The sequence below is a fragment of the Chelonia mydas genome, chromosome 6 (genome assembly GCF_015237465.2).
Source record: "Chelonia mydas isolate rCheMyd1 chromosome 6, rCheMyd1.pri.v2, whole genome shotgun sequence".
NCBI lineage: Eukaryota > Metazoa > Chordata > Testudines > Cheloniidae > Chelonia > Chelonia mydas.
This window is the reverse complement of record NC_051246.2, coordinates 62,456,809-62,473,409: the sequence shown is the minus strand read 5'-3', so window position 1 is coordinate 62,473,409 and position 16,601 is coordinate 62,456,809. Positions and strand designations below refer to the sequence as shown.

The following is a 16,601-nucleotide window of genomic DNA, read 5'->3' as shown; positions in this document are numbered from 1 at the left end:
TTTAACCTCTTTCTTAAGCTAAACAGATTGAGCTCGAGTCTGTCACCATAAGGCATGTTTTCTAATCCTTTAATCATTGTCATGGCTCTTCTTTGATCTCTCTCCAGTTTATCAATATCCTTCTTGAACTGTGGACAACAGAACTGGACAGAGTATTCTAGCAGCAGTTCACCCAGTGCCAAATAAAGAGCTAATATAGCCTTCCTACTCAATATTCCCCTCCTTACACATTCAAGAATTACATTATTTTTCAGTCACTGCTTCCCAGGATAGAGTCCCCCAACCTGTAAGAAAGGAACAAAGAACATAAGCCAAGGTGTAGAACTTCACATTAATATTATGAGTTTTAAAACACAGTAGTTTGCTTGTGCCCAGTTTACCACGTGATCAAGATCACTCTGTAGCAGTGATCTATTCTCTTCATTATTTACCACTTCCCCCAATCTGTGGGTCATCTGCAAACTCTGTCAGTGATGATTTTATATTTTCTTCCAGGACATTGATAAAAATGTTAAACAGCATAGGCCCAAGAACTGAGCTTGGCAGGACCCCACTAGAAACTCACTCGCTTGATAAATCCCTATTTGTAATTGCTTGTTGAGACCTGTCAATTAGCTGGTTTTCAGTCCATTTAACGTATGAACAGGTTAGGTTCTTGCCACACCAGTTAATTAAATAGAAAGAGGACATTTGAGTTCTGCATTATCTGCTCCCCTTTTCCTTTCTATGCTCTAGTCCCCACCCTAGTTCTTCCTCATAGCAGTCCCACACAGTTTATGATTTTTTTTTTCCTGTAAGTGATTTTACATTTTACAGTTAATAAAAGACAAACAATCCCGGGTGCTGTTCAGCCAATTAGAAGCCTGTATTTTCCATTCACGAGTTCACAGACAAGGGTCTCATGTCAGGTTTTATTCATATAAATATGAAGGTAGAACAGGAAGGTCAGTGCCACACAGGAAGTTCACAGCATCCTCTTGGTCCTGCTGCTATTTTGCATCTCCTTTCTTGTCTCCTGCTTCTAGTTTCAGGGTCTCTGGAGCTGTGCGATAGGCAGGAAACGCCTCCCAGGGACTATTCAGATCGAATTTGCGGAACTCCTGAGCCAGCTCCACAGGCTCTGCCACTACCCGTTTCACCTCATCATCATACCGCACCTGCAACGGGGCAAAAACAAGGTCACCATTGCTTGTTCCCAGCCAAACAAAACTGCTCACTCCAGTTTTTAGTTCAAAGCTCATGAGAGCTCAGGACACATGGCATAAGGAGAATCAGACAATGTGCAGGTGTGTACCATCCAGCTCTGTCACACACATCAAGCCTGATCCCTTGCTATTCCAGTCCTGATTTCCCAACCTCAGCTCTGCAGATGTCCTTTCCTACAGCACCTTCTGCTATTCCAGTTCTGTTCCACCTCTTAAAACAAAGTTAATGCACCTAATCCTGACCTGCAGTCCCTTCTCTTCTAGTCCCCAGATTCAATTGTGCAAAAATACTAAGCTTTGTGATGCAGTCACTTGGAACGAGGTGGAGACCAAACAACCTCATTTCATTTGTGTTTTAATCTAGATAAAAATCTAGGTTAGAGGAATGGAATGTGTGAAGAAAGCTGAGGCAGCTAAACGTGATGGCTTTGTTGCTTTGCCATTAGATTTGAAACACCTTGACTCCCTGGAAACAGAGGTTCCAGAAAGATCAGCTCAATCATTAAAAACCCTCTGAGGGAGTTAAACTGCGTCTTCAGCCATTCCGTGGGAATGGAGTTCGATGTTTTGGATGGAGCATTAAAAGTAGACAGTCCTGTCTTCTTTGCCTGGAAAGCAAAATTTCTTGCTACTCTTGTGTAAGAGGAAAGGTTTGCCCTGTGTCTCTGGCCCCAAATTCCCCTATTATGCAGGGTGCGGTGTGTTGGCTAAATGCTAGGGGGGATATACACAGTGCCTGAAAGGCACTGAGAAACTTGAAATGATTATTAAGCAAACACTTCGGAGTTCCATAACAGCCATGGCCCAACTCTGAAGCATAGATGGCTTTCTGAATGCAGAGTGAACCAGAATTCTTCATACCTCTACATATCCAGAGAGTGGAAAGTCCTTCCGAAATGGGTGGCCCTCAAACCCATAGTCTGTTAGGATTCGCCTCAGGTCAGGGTGGTTGGCAAAGAAGACTCCATACATGTCCCAAACCTAAAAGAAAGGAAACCAAACAAGCCACACATCACCCCATCCTAGAAAAGCCCCTCAGTGTACCTCAGAAGCTTAAAACTTCCACACCTCATCTAAGAGGGGCCAACCCAACAAAGAAAACCTCTTCCCAAAGAGGCCTGTGCAGCCTCCTTTTTCTTTCTCACCCTAAAAAGAAGCCACCCCCCACGTATACTGTACTAACAATGTGTAGGTTGGATGCCTGGACAGTGCAGTGGCGGGGCAGTTGATCGGGGGCACTGCTCATAGATTCACCAGAAAGCACCACTGAGTTCATCTAGTCTGACCTCCTGTATAAAATTATGGGTTTTAAGGAGGCTTGGCAGAATTCAATTATTTATTTGCAATTTAAACAGATAATACTGATGTTTATTTTAAGCATTCCCCCCCCCCCCAATTTAAGTTTCCACAGTTGTGCAAATTATGGGTTTTAAGAAGCATTTTTCCAATTTTTAATCTATTTAAATGTTCACAGCTGTGGGAAGTTATAGGGGGGACAATTATTTAATGACAGTAGACACTGAGATTCAAAAAGTTAAAGCTTTACCACTGTTAAAACACAAACTGTCAACATCACATGTCAAAAGAAAGTCAATATCCTAAAATCAACCTGTAGCTTACAAGCAGTATTTTTCTTACTTTGCCTGTCAAATTCTATCATCATCATCATCAGTGGAAATATTTTTTTCCACCAGTTTGGCAAAAATCGACATTTCCAACATTTACTGATAAAAATCTAATCCTTCCAAGTTTATGTATAACACAGGCCTTAGAACTTTCCCAAAATAATTCCATTTGAATTTGAGCTTACATTTTAAAAAAGTAAATCCAACCTTGATTTAAAAATTGTCAGTTAGACAAATTCAGACAGGAAATAAGATGCAAAATTTTAACACCAAAGGTCATTAACCATTGGAATAACCACTATCCTCACTACTCAACCTGTGGCCCAATCAGCACAGAGCTGCGGCCCATGTGACATCCTCAGGGCAATGCAGGTAGTATTGGATGCGGCTCACATAACATATTATGGGTCACATGTGTGATCCACAATGGTAAATAGGTTGAGAACTACTGTCCTGGAAGATAACAACCTTATAAGGAATAGCCAGCATAGATTTGTCAAGAACATGCCAAACCAACCTAATTTCCTTCTTTGACAGGGTTACTGGCATAATGGATGGTGGGAAGTAGCAGATGTGATATATCTTGATTTTAAGAAGGCTTTTGACACAGTCCCACATGACATTCTCATAAGCAAACTAGGGAAATATGGCCTAGATGAAATTACTATGAGGTGGGTGCACAACCTGGCTGAAAGATTGTACTCAAAGAATAGTTATCAATGGTTTGCTGTCCAACTGGGAGGATATATCTACTGGTGTCCCATAATATTCAATATTTTCATTAATGACTTGATAATGGAGTGGAGAGTATGCTTGTAACATTTGTAGACGACACCAAGCTAGAAGGATTGCAAGTACTTTGGAGGACAGAATTCGAATTCAAAATGACCTTGACAAAATTGAGAATTGGTCTGAATTCAACAAGATGAGATTAAATAAAGAAATGCATAGGACTTCACTTGGGAAGGAAAAAAATCAAACGCACAACTACCAAGTGGGGACTAACTGGCTAGACAGTAGTACTGCTGAAAAGGATCTGAGGTTAGAGTGAATCACAAATTGAATGAGTCAACCGTGTGATGCAGTTGCAAAAAAAAAAAAAGCTAATATAATTCAGGGGTGTATTAACAGGTGTCTCGTGCATAAGACATGGGAGGTAATTGTCCTGCTGTACTCAGCACTGGTGAGGGCTCAGCTGAAGTTGTGTGTCCAATTCTGGGCTTCACACTTTAGGAAAGATGTGGACAAATTACAGAGAGTCCAGAAGAGAGCAGCAAAAATGATAAAAGGTTTAGAAAACCTGACTTATGGGGAAAGGTTAAAAAACTGGGCATGTTTAGTCATCAGAAAAGGAGACAGAGGGGGACCTGATCATCCTCTTCTTGCCCTGAACTTATTTGCAGATTGTGATCAATTGTTCTCCATGTCCACTGAAGGGAGGACAAGGGGTAATTGGCTTAATCTGCAACAAGGGACATTTTAGGTTAGATATTTGGAAAACTTTCTAACTATAAAGGAAGTTAAGCACTGGAACAGGTTACCAAGGAAGGTTGTGGAATTCCGATCTATGCAGGTATTTAAGAACACTTTGGACAAACACCTGTCACGGATGGTCTAGGTTTACTTGATCCTGCCTCAGCACGGGGCTGGACTTGAGCTCTCAAGATCCCTTCCAATCCTACGTGTCTGATTCTAAATTGTTCCAATGGTTAATGATCCTCACTGTTAAAAAAAATCTACATCTTATTTCCAGTCTGAATTTGTCCAACTTCCAGTCATTGGATCTTGTTATACCTTTGCTCAAAGCCCTCAGAAGAACATCAAGTGCCTCTTCTCCCATTCCCAAGGGCAACACCACTCCCTCCTACACAGTTCCTAGAGGAATAGGGTTTCACTCAAACATGGTCTCCTCCAATCCCCATATGGATCCTGTTCCCAAACACAAAGCCCTTGGGAAAGCACACTGGAGCTCACCTCTCTTTCATACCAGTTTGCTGCCTGGTGTACTGACACTGCTGAATCGACAGGTGTCAGCTCATCTGTGTACGTCTTCACACGGATCCGAGAATTGAAGCGCAGAGACAGGAGATTATAAACAATCTAAAGGGAATTGAGAAAAAGCAACCAATTTGTTGTGTCCTAGCTCACATATAAACTGTCTCCTGAAATGACTTGAGATTTTTATAGTGAAATACCGGCTGAAGGGGCACGGGGAAGGAAGAAGAGAGGTTTTCAGATGAGTTTTCCAGTGAGACCATGATAGCGCTTCATACCTATGGAGCAAGGGTAGCCACTCCATAGTTAAAGTTCAAGCTAACTTTCCTACTGTTAGCCTAATTTATGACAAAAGGAAAGAAAAAACCCCACCATCTCTAATTTTCCCAGAAACAAACCAATTCTCCTGAAACTTAACTGGCCACATATAGTGTTACTGTCTATACCATGGATTAATATTTTACATTGTCCAAAGCATGTGAAAAGTAATAAGAGTTTAACTTGACCAGTTTATAAAATGAGCAGAAATTGGAGACAAACTACTATTACGACTTGGATGCATTTACACTAAAAACTGATCAGGGAGGTGCAAAGCTTTTGGCAAGGTCACCAATTGTTTTAGACTAAGATATTGCTAGAATGGCAGGAAGTGTCAGCATAGAACCCTAGATATGTTTTGATTGGTTAATTCTGATGGGATGAGGATGTCATCCCTTTCTAGGCATTGCATTATTAAGGCGTCACTTGGTTACTAGCTTAACCTTACAGGAAGGAAGATGCATTACTGTGTGCCAACCAGTCTTGCCAGTATGGTCACATGCTAGGAACCAGGAATCTACCATCACACTGATTAGCCTTCATTGGCCACCATCCTGAAAGATGTCCTGACCAGAATGGGCAAGGAGAAGCAACCAGGTGACATCTCCATGTCCATAAGGTTAGCTAAATCCTGAACAATACCTGAAGTGTGAAACTTAGGTACTGCTATTCCCTCCCTTGTATGTAAGTTTCCTTCCCTGTTCATCCCTCTCCCTCGTATTCTCTTCTATATAGGTCCATATACCACACATCACTGAAGTATCTGAGTGCTTTCCAGTAGTGCATTAAGCAATGTAACTACAGAGCTGTTATGTGTGGGTTACTCTCTCATCCTCTCCCCACAGTGAGAAGCACGTGCAGTGGTGTGTCTTGTTTTGGTAGCTTTGCTTGTTTGAATGTACCTATTCCTATGTATTTACATTAGAAAAGGCAAGGTAAAAAAATGCGCTTGGCACTTGTAGTGGAAAGTCGTGAGGTTTATGAGGGCTGTTAGTTCTTGGGGGAGTTCATGCCAGTCTTGGACTGCCCCACAGAGAAAGTTCGGTCTCCTGCACAGGTGAGCCTTATTCTTACTGTTGAGAGTTCCACTGTGCCATAAGAGCATAGTTGTCAACCCCAGTCTTTACCCTGGAGCTTTAGATGGTCTTTTAGCTCTCCTGGGCCCAGGTCATGGAGCACTTTGAAGATAAGGACTGAGACATTGCACCTGGTTCAAAATTCTAAGGGAAGCCAGTGTAGAGGGCAGAAGACTGGTTTGATATGCTCAGAGTAGGCTGTGTTGCTGAGGAGACGTGCTGCAATGTTCTGTACTCTCCAGAGTTTCCTAAGGCCGAAGCCTTCATGCCTGGGTGTACTGCAGTAGTCCAATGAAGAGGTGTCAAAGGTACAAATAACCAAGGCCAGGTCTTCATCCACCAGGATGGGATGCAGTCTCCAGGCCAACTGAAGATGGTAGAAAGCAATATTCACAGGTGGTACCATTTGAGACCTCAGTGTCAACGATGAATCCAAGGTTCCTTCTAGACTGCGGATTGAATTGACCAATTGTGGGTGTTTGCCTTCAACCAAATGAGGCTGCACTGTGGCTGCAAACTCTTCAAAATCATTTTCTTTGCCCACTAGCATCACCTCTGTCTTGCTTAGGTTCAACTTCAGCCAGCTTTTCTTTTACCACTCCCCCTGCCTCTCTCTTTTTGCCTAACAGACCAGCTTAACCAAGACACGTCCATCCTTGCACCATTGCTGAGAGTCTGTGGCCAAAAAGGCAAACAAAACCAATGCCTTAACACTGGTAAAAGTCTTCCAGGTCTCAGAGAAGGTACAAGTGAAAGAGAGAAGCTGTGCCTTCTTGTCTTTTCTGTGTGTGTGCGCGCATCTGTGTTTTGAAACAACTGAAGAGCTACTGTGTGGGATTTCAAGAGCACCTAAGGGAGTTAGGTGCCAATTCCCATTGAAAGTCAGTGGGAATTAGATGCCTAAATCCACTAGGTGATTTTGAATATCCCACCTACCATTTATAACTAATTATTTCCTGCAGTTTATAAAAAGCTATTAATACAAGGAAGTCACTTCAAATAAAAATTATTATTAAAAAGAAAGTTGATAAATTAAGTTTCAAATGCTTTAACTTTCTTATGTGGTTAAGAAGAGATTTAGAAATATATTTCATGTTGGTTATATGCAATAGGAGTTTAGTGTTTATATAGAAAGGGTTTTCACTGGTGTAATTAGATCAACTTTAAATAGATTTAGCTACCCTGTTGCAAATTTTTTGAACATAAACCAAGCCTAAAGAAAGGATAATACTGTTTTTAGGAGTTTGATACCAGTAAAACAGTTTCAGCCCAAACTCTTAGTTTTTTGTTTTAGAATACACCTTTCATCTGATATGGAAACCCCATGAGGTAAAAGAGAGAGATGCTGTACCAGACTGTGTGAACTGCAAAAGAGAAACTGCCAGATTCTATGGCGGGACAGAGGCTAGTACTAGAAAAGTGTGTGTGAGAGAGTGAGATCAGGCACAAGAAGTTAGGTGAAGCAAGGCCATGGAGGATTTTAAAACAAAGAAGGCACCTTCAGCATAGATGGAGATGCAGCTAGGTAGGAGCAGAGCCAAGACATGAAACTGTAAACATTTTGGGGTTGGGACTCTCTCTTTGTTATGTATGTGTATGCTGCTTATCACAATGGTGCCTCAAATCCTGTTTGGGGCCTCTGGGTGCTACTTCACAACTAGTGCTAAATAACTAGAGAAGTCTGCCTACCTACAGAGGCCACTCAGGAGAATGGAGCTGTTCAGAGTTGAAGGCTGCAATGAGGGCAAGGAAGATGAAGCAGAAGGAGCGGACATCGTCAGAAAGAAGGTGGTTGGTGAATACATGGAGGAGAAAGTTTTGTGAGTCATGGTCAAAGTAAATAAGTGGCTTCAGATCCAAAGAGTAGTATTACTCCTGGGGAAATTCTGCGCCAAAAAATTAGAAGTTCTGCAAAATTCTGCATATTTTGTCAAAATAACACAATATAATCACACCAGTTTCAATTATTTTGGGTCATTTATTTCAAAATATCTGTCGGCGAGTATGTCTGTAACAACACAGACAAAAAAAGTTTCCCCTAGGAGCAGAGAGTTAAAGAAACCTCTGCAAGAACCCAGTTGCTGTTTCTCTGTAATGCTTTTATCAGGTGCCTCGGTCTAGGGTCTCACATACCAGCTGGGCACATCTTGGGTGAAAACTCTGCCCTTTCAGTCTTAGACATCCACATCCCCAAACCCCTCCAGAACCCAGCTGGGGGCACCCCCCAGCCCAGACACCCGCACTTGCTAGAGCCCAGCTGATGGGCACACCCCAGCCAGACATCCAAACCCCCTACTCCCAGAGCCCAGGAATCCAGAGAGAGAAACAGCCTGTTGCTGGGTCCAGCGTGCTGGAAACTGCAGCAGCCCAGAACCCTCCAGCTCTCTCCCCCCAACAGAGTCCTGTATTTGGGAGCTGGAGCTCTGCTGGGTCCAGTGGCCCCTAATGGTGGCCAGCAGCTCTGCAGCACTAATTCTATGGGGAAAAATGAATTCCTGCATTGGGCAGTGGCCTCAGGGTCACTAACTGGGTATGTTAATAATATGTCAGTGATACAATTGATTCTATGCTCAGTGGGTTAAGCAAAACCTGAAGTTCTCAGAGCAGATAAGCATAACTATCACAGAATGCAAATGGCCATTCAATGCATGGCCAGGGCTGTAAATAACTGCTTATCTTAGTGTTCAACACCATCATCTTCTATAACTCTTTGCAGATCTGTACCTTCAAGGAATGGTTCCTACCTCAAAACGATATTGTCGAGTTGGGACATCAATAGCAGTCAAATCAGCCAGGGATTTAAATTGGGCATTGGTGTGATCTCGAAGAAAAGTCAGAACTGGAACAACCCCATCAGGATGGATAAATATCTCCAATTCATTGAAACAGGTCACCTGTGGAAAGGACAGAAAGCAAATTAGTATAGAAGCTGAAGGGATTGAGCAGTGCATTGAATAAAGCAGGATACTCAGATCAGGAGGGTTTGGGGCCACATGATCAGGTATATCACATCAGACCAAGGAACTCAACAGCAGAAATGTTTTTTAGCCAGCTCTATCACTCTCTTCCACCCAGAGCCCTGTACATCTGCAGATATCCACAGACCATGTTTGTGGATTGGATGCAGATATGAATTTTGTATCCACGCAGGGCTCTACCAGCCAGCTCCTCACTACACATATCCCAAGCTAGAATGATTTGATTGGTAATACCTACCTGGACTTGCTGGATATACTTGGGCAGAATTTCAGCCACATACTCTCCAAAAGCACATAGCTGGTTCTGGGCCACTTCATCCTTTGGTCGAACAGTAGCTGGAAAAAACAACAGACTTCTCAGGGCTATTGTATGGTAAGCCATAGAAAGAGGAGCAGTGTCATAAATATAAAGGGAAGGGTAAACCGCTTTAAAATCCCTCCTGGCCAGAGGAAAAATCCTCTCACCTGTAAAGGGTTAAGAAGCTAAAGGTAACCTCGCTGGCACCTGACCAAAATGACCAATGAGGAGACAAGATACTTTCAAAAGCTGAGAGGAGGGAAAGAAACAAAGGGTCTGTGTCTGTCTGTATGCTGCTTTTGCCGGAGATAGACCAGGAATGGAGTCTTAGAACTTTAGTAAGTAATCTAGCTAGGTGTGTGTTAGATTATGATTTCTTTAAATGGCTGAGAAAAGAACTGTGCTGAATAGAATGACTATTCCTGTCTGTGTGTCCTTTTTGTAACTTAAGGTTTTGCCTAGAGGGATTCTCTATGTTTTGAATCTAATTACCCTGTAAGGTATCTACGATCCTGATTTTACAGAGGTGATTTCTTTACTTCTATTAAAAGTCTTCTTGTAAGAAAACTGAATGCTTTTTCATTGTTCTCAGATCCAAGGGTTTGGGCTGTGGTCACCTATGCAAATTGATGAGGATTTTTACCAAACCTTCCCCAGGAAGTGGGGTGCAAGGGTTGGGAGGACTTTGGGGGGAAAGACGTGTCCAAACTACGTTTCCCAGTAAACCCAGTTAGAGTTTGGTGGTGGCAGTGGAGATCCAGGGACAAAGGATAAAATTAATTTGTACCTTGGGGAAGTTTTAACCTAAGCTGGTGAAAGTAAGCTTAGGTCCCCACATCTGTACCCTAGAGTTCAGAATGGGGGAGGAACCTTGACAAGCAGTAACTCCCAGCCCCACACTAGCTCAGCATGACTCTAGTCAGCTTGGCCATAGGGAGCAGCTAGGTAGGAGGACAAGCCATGATTGTAAAGATCAACTTAATGAGAGGGAGGCGCCTCACAACGTGGTAAACTAAATGGCTATCTACCAACACCAGGAGGAACATGGATAGAGTCTAATGTACAAGATGCATAGCATATTTAGGAAATAGACTTTGGTAAGTGGGCAAATCTACTCCAGTGCCCAGCCATCAGGTGTCAGACAACAGAGCATCCTGTCACCATGAATATGAAACTGCTTGCATCACACTGGGCGGAATCAAAAGTGGTGCAGAAAGTACGGGGATGTTATAACTCAGTAAAAGGAATAAAGTGAGAGAGAAGTTTAGACTGAACATCAGCAAACATTTCCTGATTTCCTAAATCCTAAAGGGATTTAACAGACTGATTCCTGATAAGAGGAAAGCAGTTTCTCCAGCACATAATGTCTTAGTTTTACAAGGACAGTCCCCATTTTCCATATAACGTTCTAGCAGCTCAGCAATTTCTTTCACAACACCTGAAGTGTCCTTGTTTTTTCATTCTGTCAACCAAAAGGTTTATTTTTTTTGTTGTTCAAGATTTACTGAAACACAGAATTAGATCTGCGGTGGTTACCAGAAACAGTGTAATGGAAAGAATATTCACTCCAAATGCTGAAATTTCATGAGTGTAGACACCAAAGCTGTTCTTTTGCTCAAAATGCTTGTTAACATTTATTCAGTATTTTATGATAAATCAATTCAGAAGACGAAGCTACCGAAGTTAAAAATCCTCTTCCTCTCTGAGAAATATGCAAGTGTTATGGTGGAGTCAAAAGCAGGCAGTAGCAGCACCAGCACACTTAGAAAAAATAAAGCACGTACATTTTCTTTTATATATCTAAATGTCACTGCAAAAATGTTCTGGGTTGATTTTGAAAATATGGTCACCTTACTGAGTTATTCTAAACGAGACCCACTTTACAGACTCCAGGAGTTGGTGAAATACTAATAAACTCAGACTTACGATGGGTCTCTGTTGTGGAGCTCCCTTCAAAACGAGCTTGTTGCAACAGCACTGCAGGGCGTGCAGCAGCTACAAAGAGAAAGAGCACAGATGAAACTGTCTGTACCACATACTCCATTTCTCCTATAAGGAGAAATGCCTTCTTTCCTCCTCTCCAGAGACCAGGAGACTTCCTCATGTTGTCCCATCCTGATGAGGTGAGCTTCATTTTAACATATGGGAATTAAGTCTTAATTAATTGACCTTCCCTTGCGCCCTCCCCCCCACCAAAAAAAACAAACAATAATCATATAGTGTAGTGAAAATACCCCCAAAAAGAAAATACCCCCAAAAGAAATCCTGAATGTGCAGTCCAGCAGACAAGTGCTACTCACACACACAAATTCTACCAAGGAGGCCTATTCCCTCCACTAAGTACTATGCAAAAACAAAGGCTATGGTGATACGTTTTCCATACGAAGCAATAAACCCTCCTCTCCTAAACCAGAAATCTGATTAATCACACTTTAGGAGTGGAGGATGTATCACTCAATTTCCTACAGCAATATCTAAACCATATGCCCAACTATTATACTTAGAAGTGAACAGTGCTCGATATACTAGAGCAAACAGTAACACAGTGATATCCTGCCTAACGGAAAGAACAGATCAAATATAACACAGATCTCGGAGATCCCTTCTTTCTCTCTTGATGTTTATATCACATTCATCACCACATTATTCAAGCCTTCTCCCAAAAGCGCTAACTCAGCAGATATCTTACTGCACATGAACAGGCAGAGTCTTACTAATCCTGTATCGGAGGGGTAGCCATGTTCGTCTGGATCTGTAAAAGCGGCAAAGAGTCCTGTGGCACCTTCTAGACTAACAGACATATTGGAAAAAAGAAAAGGAAGACTTGTGGCACCTTAGAGACTAACAAATTTAGTTGAGCATAAGCTTTCGTGAGCTACAGCTCACTTCATCGGATGCATTCAGTGGAAAATATAGTGGGAAGATTTATATACATACAGAACATGAAATAATGGGTGTTACCATATACACTGTAACAAGAGAGTGATCACTTAGGATGAGCTATTACCAGCCGGGAGGGGGGAACCTTTTGTAGTGATAATCAAGGTGGGTCACTTCCAGCAGTTTACAAGAACATCTGAGGAACAGTGGCCGGGGCGGGGGGGAAGATAAACATGGGGAAATAGTTTTACTTTGTGTAATGACCCATCCACTCCCAGTCTTTATTCAAGCCAAAGTTAATTGAATCCAGTTTGCAAATTAATTCCAATTCAGCAGTCTCTCACTGGAGTCTGTTTCTGAAGTTTTTTTGTTGAAGAATTGCCACTTTTAGGTCTGTAATCGAGTGACCAACGCGATTGAAGTGTTCTCCGACTGGTTTTTGAATGTTATAATTCTTGATTTGTGTCCATTTATTCTTTTACGTAGAGACTGTCCGGTTTGACCAATATACATGGCAGAGGAGCATTGCTGGCACATGATGGCATATATCACATTGGTAGATGTGCAGGTGAAAGAGCCTCTGATAGCGTGGCTGATGTGATTAGGCCCTGTGATGGTGTCCCAAGCTTTCGTGGGTGAATACATGCATGCATCCGACGAAGTGGGTATTCACCCACGAAAGCTTATGCTCCAATGTCTGTTCGTCTATAAGGTGCCACAGGACTCTTTGCTGCTTTTACTAAGCCTGGACTCACCAACAGAAGCGAGGCCCAGAGACACCAGGGAGACGCGGGGGGCCAGTGAGATACAGAAGACATTTGCCATTCAGCTGCACAGAAGTAAAATCTTTCCCCGAAGGTGGCACGAGGCGACCCAGCGAGGCAGAGGAGAAGTGGGCAGGAAGACAGCCTCTGCCACCGAACCACTCTCGGCACGGCTGGAAGGGGACACGGTGACTCCTGCCCCAGCCAGAGGGGGCTGCACACAGGCCGGCCCTACCGAGGGACTCCTCGCCTAGGCAACCCGACTCACGTGGCGCCGGGGTCACGCGGGCCCCGACTCTCTCCCCACCAGCCCCATTGCCTCACCTCGAAGGCCAGCCCGGGCCAGACCCAGCGCTGCTGCTAACATCCTGCCCCGGGCAGCGAGCCGGGGACACGGACAGACAAGGGCACAGACCGGAACCGGAAGGCGCCTCCACGGTACAGTTCCCCAGACCGGAAGTAGAGTGTGCCACAGCCGTCAGTTTAGCAGGGAGTTTCCGGTAAAGTGACGGGAAGTGCCGGACGCGTCGCTAGGCGGAAAAGGAAGGTGCAGCTGCGGTGAGGTTCCCCGGAAGGCTGGTGGGAGGTTCCGGCCCGGGGCGGCGGCATGAAGGGAGGAGCCGCAGGTGGGCGCCCTCGCGGGGCGGGCGCGTTTCCCAGTCTAAGTCCGCGCGGGGTTTTTCCCGTCGTGCCCCCGCCCTTCCCCATCGCGGGAGGACTGTAGCCGCGAACCTCGCCCGGGCTGCTGGGCACCCTCGGTGGGGAGCGGCGGGCGCTGGCTCCGGTCCGGGATGGGCCGAGCCTGTGGGGAGGAGCCTTCCTGTCCCAAGGGACGAGCTAGGGAGGGTGGGGGCCGCGGTTTGGCCCAGCGGGCGCGGGGCTTTGGCTGGCGGGAGGTGCGAGGGGGGACTCGGAAGGAGCAGGATCTGAGCGGAGGGGCGGCCTGAGGCCAGTTTGGGGCTGGTATTTCAGGCCTGTGGGCAGTTTGCCGCGCACGCAGGGGAAGCCTGGGGTAGGAGGCGGTGGGCAGGGGAGGGCAGCAGAGGAGAGCGGGGTGCAAGCCCGTTTGGTGTTGTCCAAGGGCTTACTTGAAGGTAAACCTCAGTCAGTGGTGAGGGGCTGCGTGAAAGGAGGCAGGAGAGATCCCGGGAGGGGACTGCTTTTTCAGGCGCCTTCCGCACTCCCAGAATGGGACCATTGATTGGGGGGGCTTGGAAGTACGGCATACAAAAGACTCAAACAGTTTGAAAGATGTGATCTTTATTCCCTGATGTGATCAATTATCCATTGTCACAAGAAGTAAAGCTCTGTTGCGTTTGAATTCATACGCTCTTCATCAAACAACCTTTGAACCACTCCACTTTTCCATCACTTTTTCCTTTGTTTCTTTTTTCATCAGTTCTTTCCCTCTTCTTGGGGGTAGTTCCATCCCGCTCTTCCTTGGATTGATTGCATAATTAGCTACTTATATGAAATTCAATAAAACCATTAATAGTTTTTTTAATCTCTCTGCCACAACTTGGATACACTGGAGGGAGCAATGATGTGGGTAGTAGGGAGGCCAAAGAGGAGGAGTTTGCAGTAATCAAATTGGGAAATAATCAGGGCTTGTAAAAGTGTGTTAGCTGTTGGGACAGAAGACAAAGTGGTGGGAGAGGGAGGAACCTAAGATGACTCCCTGATCATGTAAATAATATAGGCAACGGTGTTGTCAATTGTGATAGAGAATGGGAGACATGGGGAATATATAGGAGGAAAGATAGGCTTAAATTGTTGAGGTATCCATGAAGAAATGTGGGAGAGACAGACTCTGCAACTGATCCCAGACCTGCCCAGCCAAACTGCCCTCCACAGGAAAAGACAGAAGTAGATCTGAGTATCCTCACCATAGAGATGGAAATTGAAATTGTTATTGGAGGTCTCTGAGTGATGCTAAGAAATAATGCTCATGAGCACGTGGTATGGAAGAAAGCATGAAAGTGGATCCTCCCATTATTTGTTTTACCACCAGCCTTTATTTGCTCCCTTAGAGGCGAGGGAACTGAAGACTGTATGACTCTCCAGTCTCTGAAAAATCCTGCACAAGACATGTGGTCAAGTTAATGTTATGAGGAAAATGTCACTTTTAGTATTATTAGAATTTGTGCACTTGTTTTTGCAGCCTTTATTCTGCTTTCACTGTAGTTTTTAATAGTAGTACTAAGCTGTCGTTTCTCTGTTGGATTCTTTATTTTAGACAAGAGAAAAAGGAAAATGTCTGTTAGAAAATAAAATAGATTCCATATAGGTAAATCACCTTCATCACTGCAGTAATTGAACATCTTCCAATAGTGCATTAAATGACATGATTAGCGTCTGTCACATGTAGTTCATTTTTTTTCTTATCCTCTCCCCAAGAAGGAAGCTGTGTGTGCATTGCAGTGTTTTGTTTTGGTACAGCTTTTTAATAAGAACTTGCTGCTTTGTATTCATATTGGAGAAGGCAAGGTTGAAAAAATTGACTTTACACTTGGAGTAGGTGATGAGATTTGTGACGGTCCTTAGCTCCTATGGGAGTTTGTTCCACAGTCTGAGAAAGGTCCTTTTCCAGCACAGATGAGCATTACTCTTTCAGTAAAAGTTCATGGTGCCTGAAGAGTGACTTTACCGATTACAGTTCTTATCCTGGCACTTCAGTTGATCTTTTAGGTATCCTAAGTTTAGGTTGTTGAGTGCCTTAAAGATAAGGAACAAAACCTCGAATTTGACTTGAAATTGCCTGTGGTAGGACACTGTAGAGAGCAGGGGACAGGTTTGATGTAGCTGTGGTGGCCTGTGTTGCTGAGGAGAGGTGTACTGAGTTCTGTACTAGTTAGAGATACCAAAAGCTTGATGGTTTCATGCCCAGGTATGTTATGCTGCTGTAGTCCACCTGAGAAGTAACAAAGACGCTTATAACTGAGGCAAGGTTGTTATTCTCCAGAATAGAGGATCTTCGTGACAACCAGAGATGATAGAAAGTGTTGCTCATGGTCACTGCTGTGTATGTGTTTTAGTTTCAGCAAAGAATCCCCAGGAATTCTTCCAAATTACAGACTGACTTGAACAATTGTGGGCCTATATCTTCAACCGAAGGAGTACAGCAATTACAAGCTTCTTGGATGAACTCAGCCTATTGAAATCACTGAATAATGAGGCATCAGAGATAGCTGCTATGGTTAAGATTGAATGTTATCATTATGGACCACTACACTTGGGGCTAGAAATTTAGTCTCTCGCTGAGGGGTGAAAGTGAGTTTTGAGTGAGCATAGTCCCAATTGTAAGACGCTTGTCTATGTTCTGCTATTGCTGGGAGGCATCTACTGCTGATGCCAAAACCCTCCAGTTGCACAATAGCATCATCAGTGAAGTAAAGAGGTAGCTACCACCCCTCTCTGGAGCAGCTCTTCTTTGTGGCAGAGACCTATCTCTCCTCCTGCCCC

At 43.9% G+C, this 16,601-nt stretch overlaps 2 protein-coding genes across 5 annotated transcripts in view; one reads left to right on the top strand and one right to left on the bottom strand.

The window, feature by feature from the left end:
• Positions 1–897: 897 nt before the first annotated feature.
• NDUFS3 (NADH:ubiquinone oxidoreductase core subunit S3) lies at positions 898–13,622 on the bottom strand. Of its 2 annotated transcripts, none has more exons than XM_007054268.4 (7): positions 13,464–13,622; positions 11,422–11,490; positions 9,436–9,533; positions 8,964–9,113; positions 4,805–4,930; positions 2,067–2,186; positions 898–1,157 (listed from the first exon to the last, which is right to left on the bottom strand). In XM_007054268.4, exons 1-7 carry the CDS (start codon positions 13,504–13,506, stop codon positions 990–992), a joined length of 774 nt encoding a protein of 257 aa, XP_007054330.1. In that variant the 5' UTR covers positions 13,507–13,622; the 3' UTR covers positions 898–989. The 2 variants fall into 2 exon arrangements, with proteins under 2 accessions (XP_007054330.1, XP_037756167.1); XM_037900239.2 differs by lacking the exon at positions 13,464–13,622 and adding an exon at positions 13,131–13,411.
• The window catches only part of KBTBD4 (kelch repeat and BTB domain containing 4), a 12,760-nt gene continuing 9,727 nt past the window's right edge, over positions 13,569–16,601 (top strand). The window contains exon 1 of one of the 3 annotated variants that reach the window (XM_027832341.3): positions 13,569–13,697. Coding sequence is in view for 1 of the 3 variants with exons in the window: in XM_007054269.4 (XP_007054331.1) it covers positions 13,747–13,765 (19 nt within the window). In the remaining 2 variants the exon portion in view is untranslated. Of the gene's footprint in view, positions 13,898–16,601 lie in introns of all 3 variants that reach the window. The other 2 variants (XM_007054269.4, XM_037900238.2) reach the window with 2 other exon arrangements.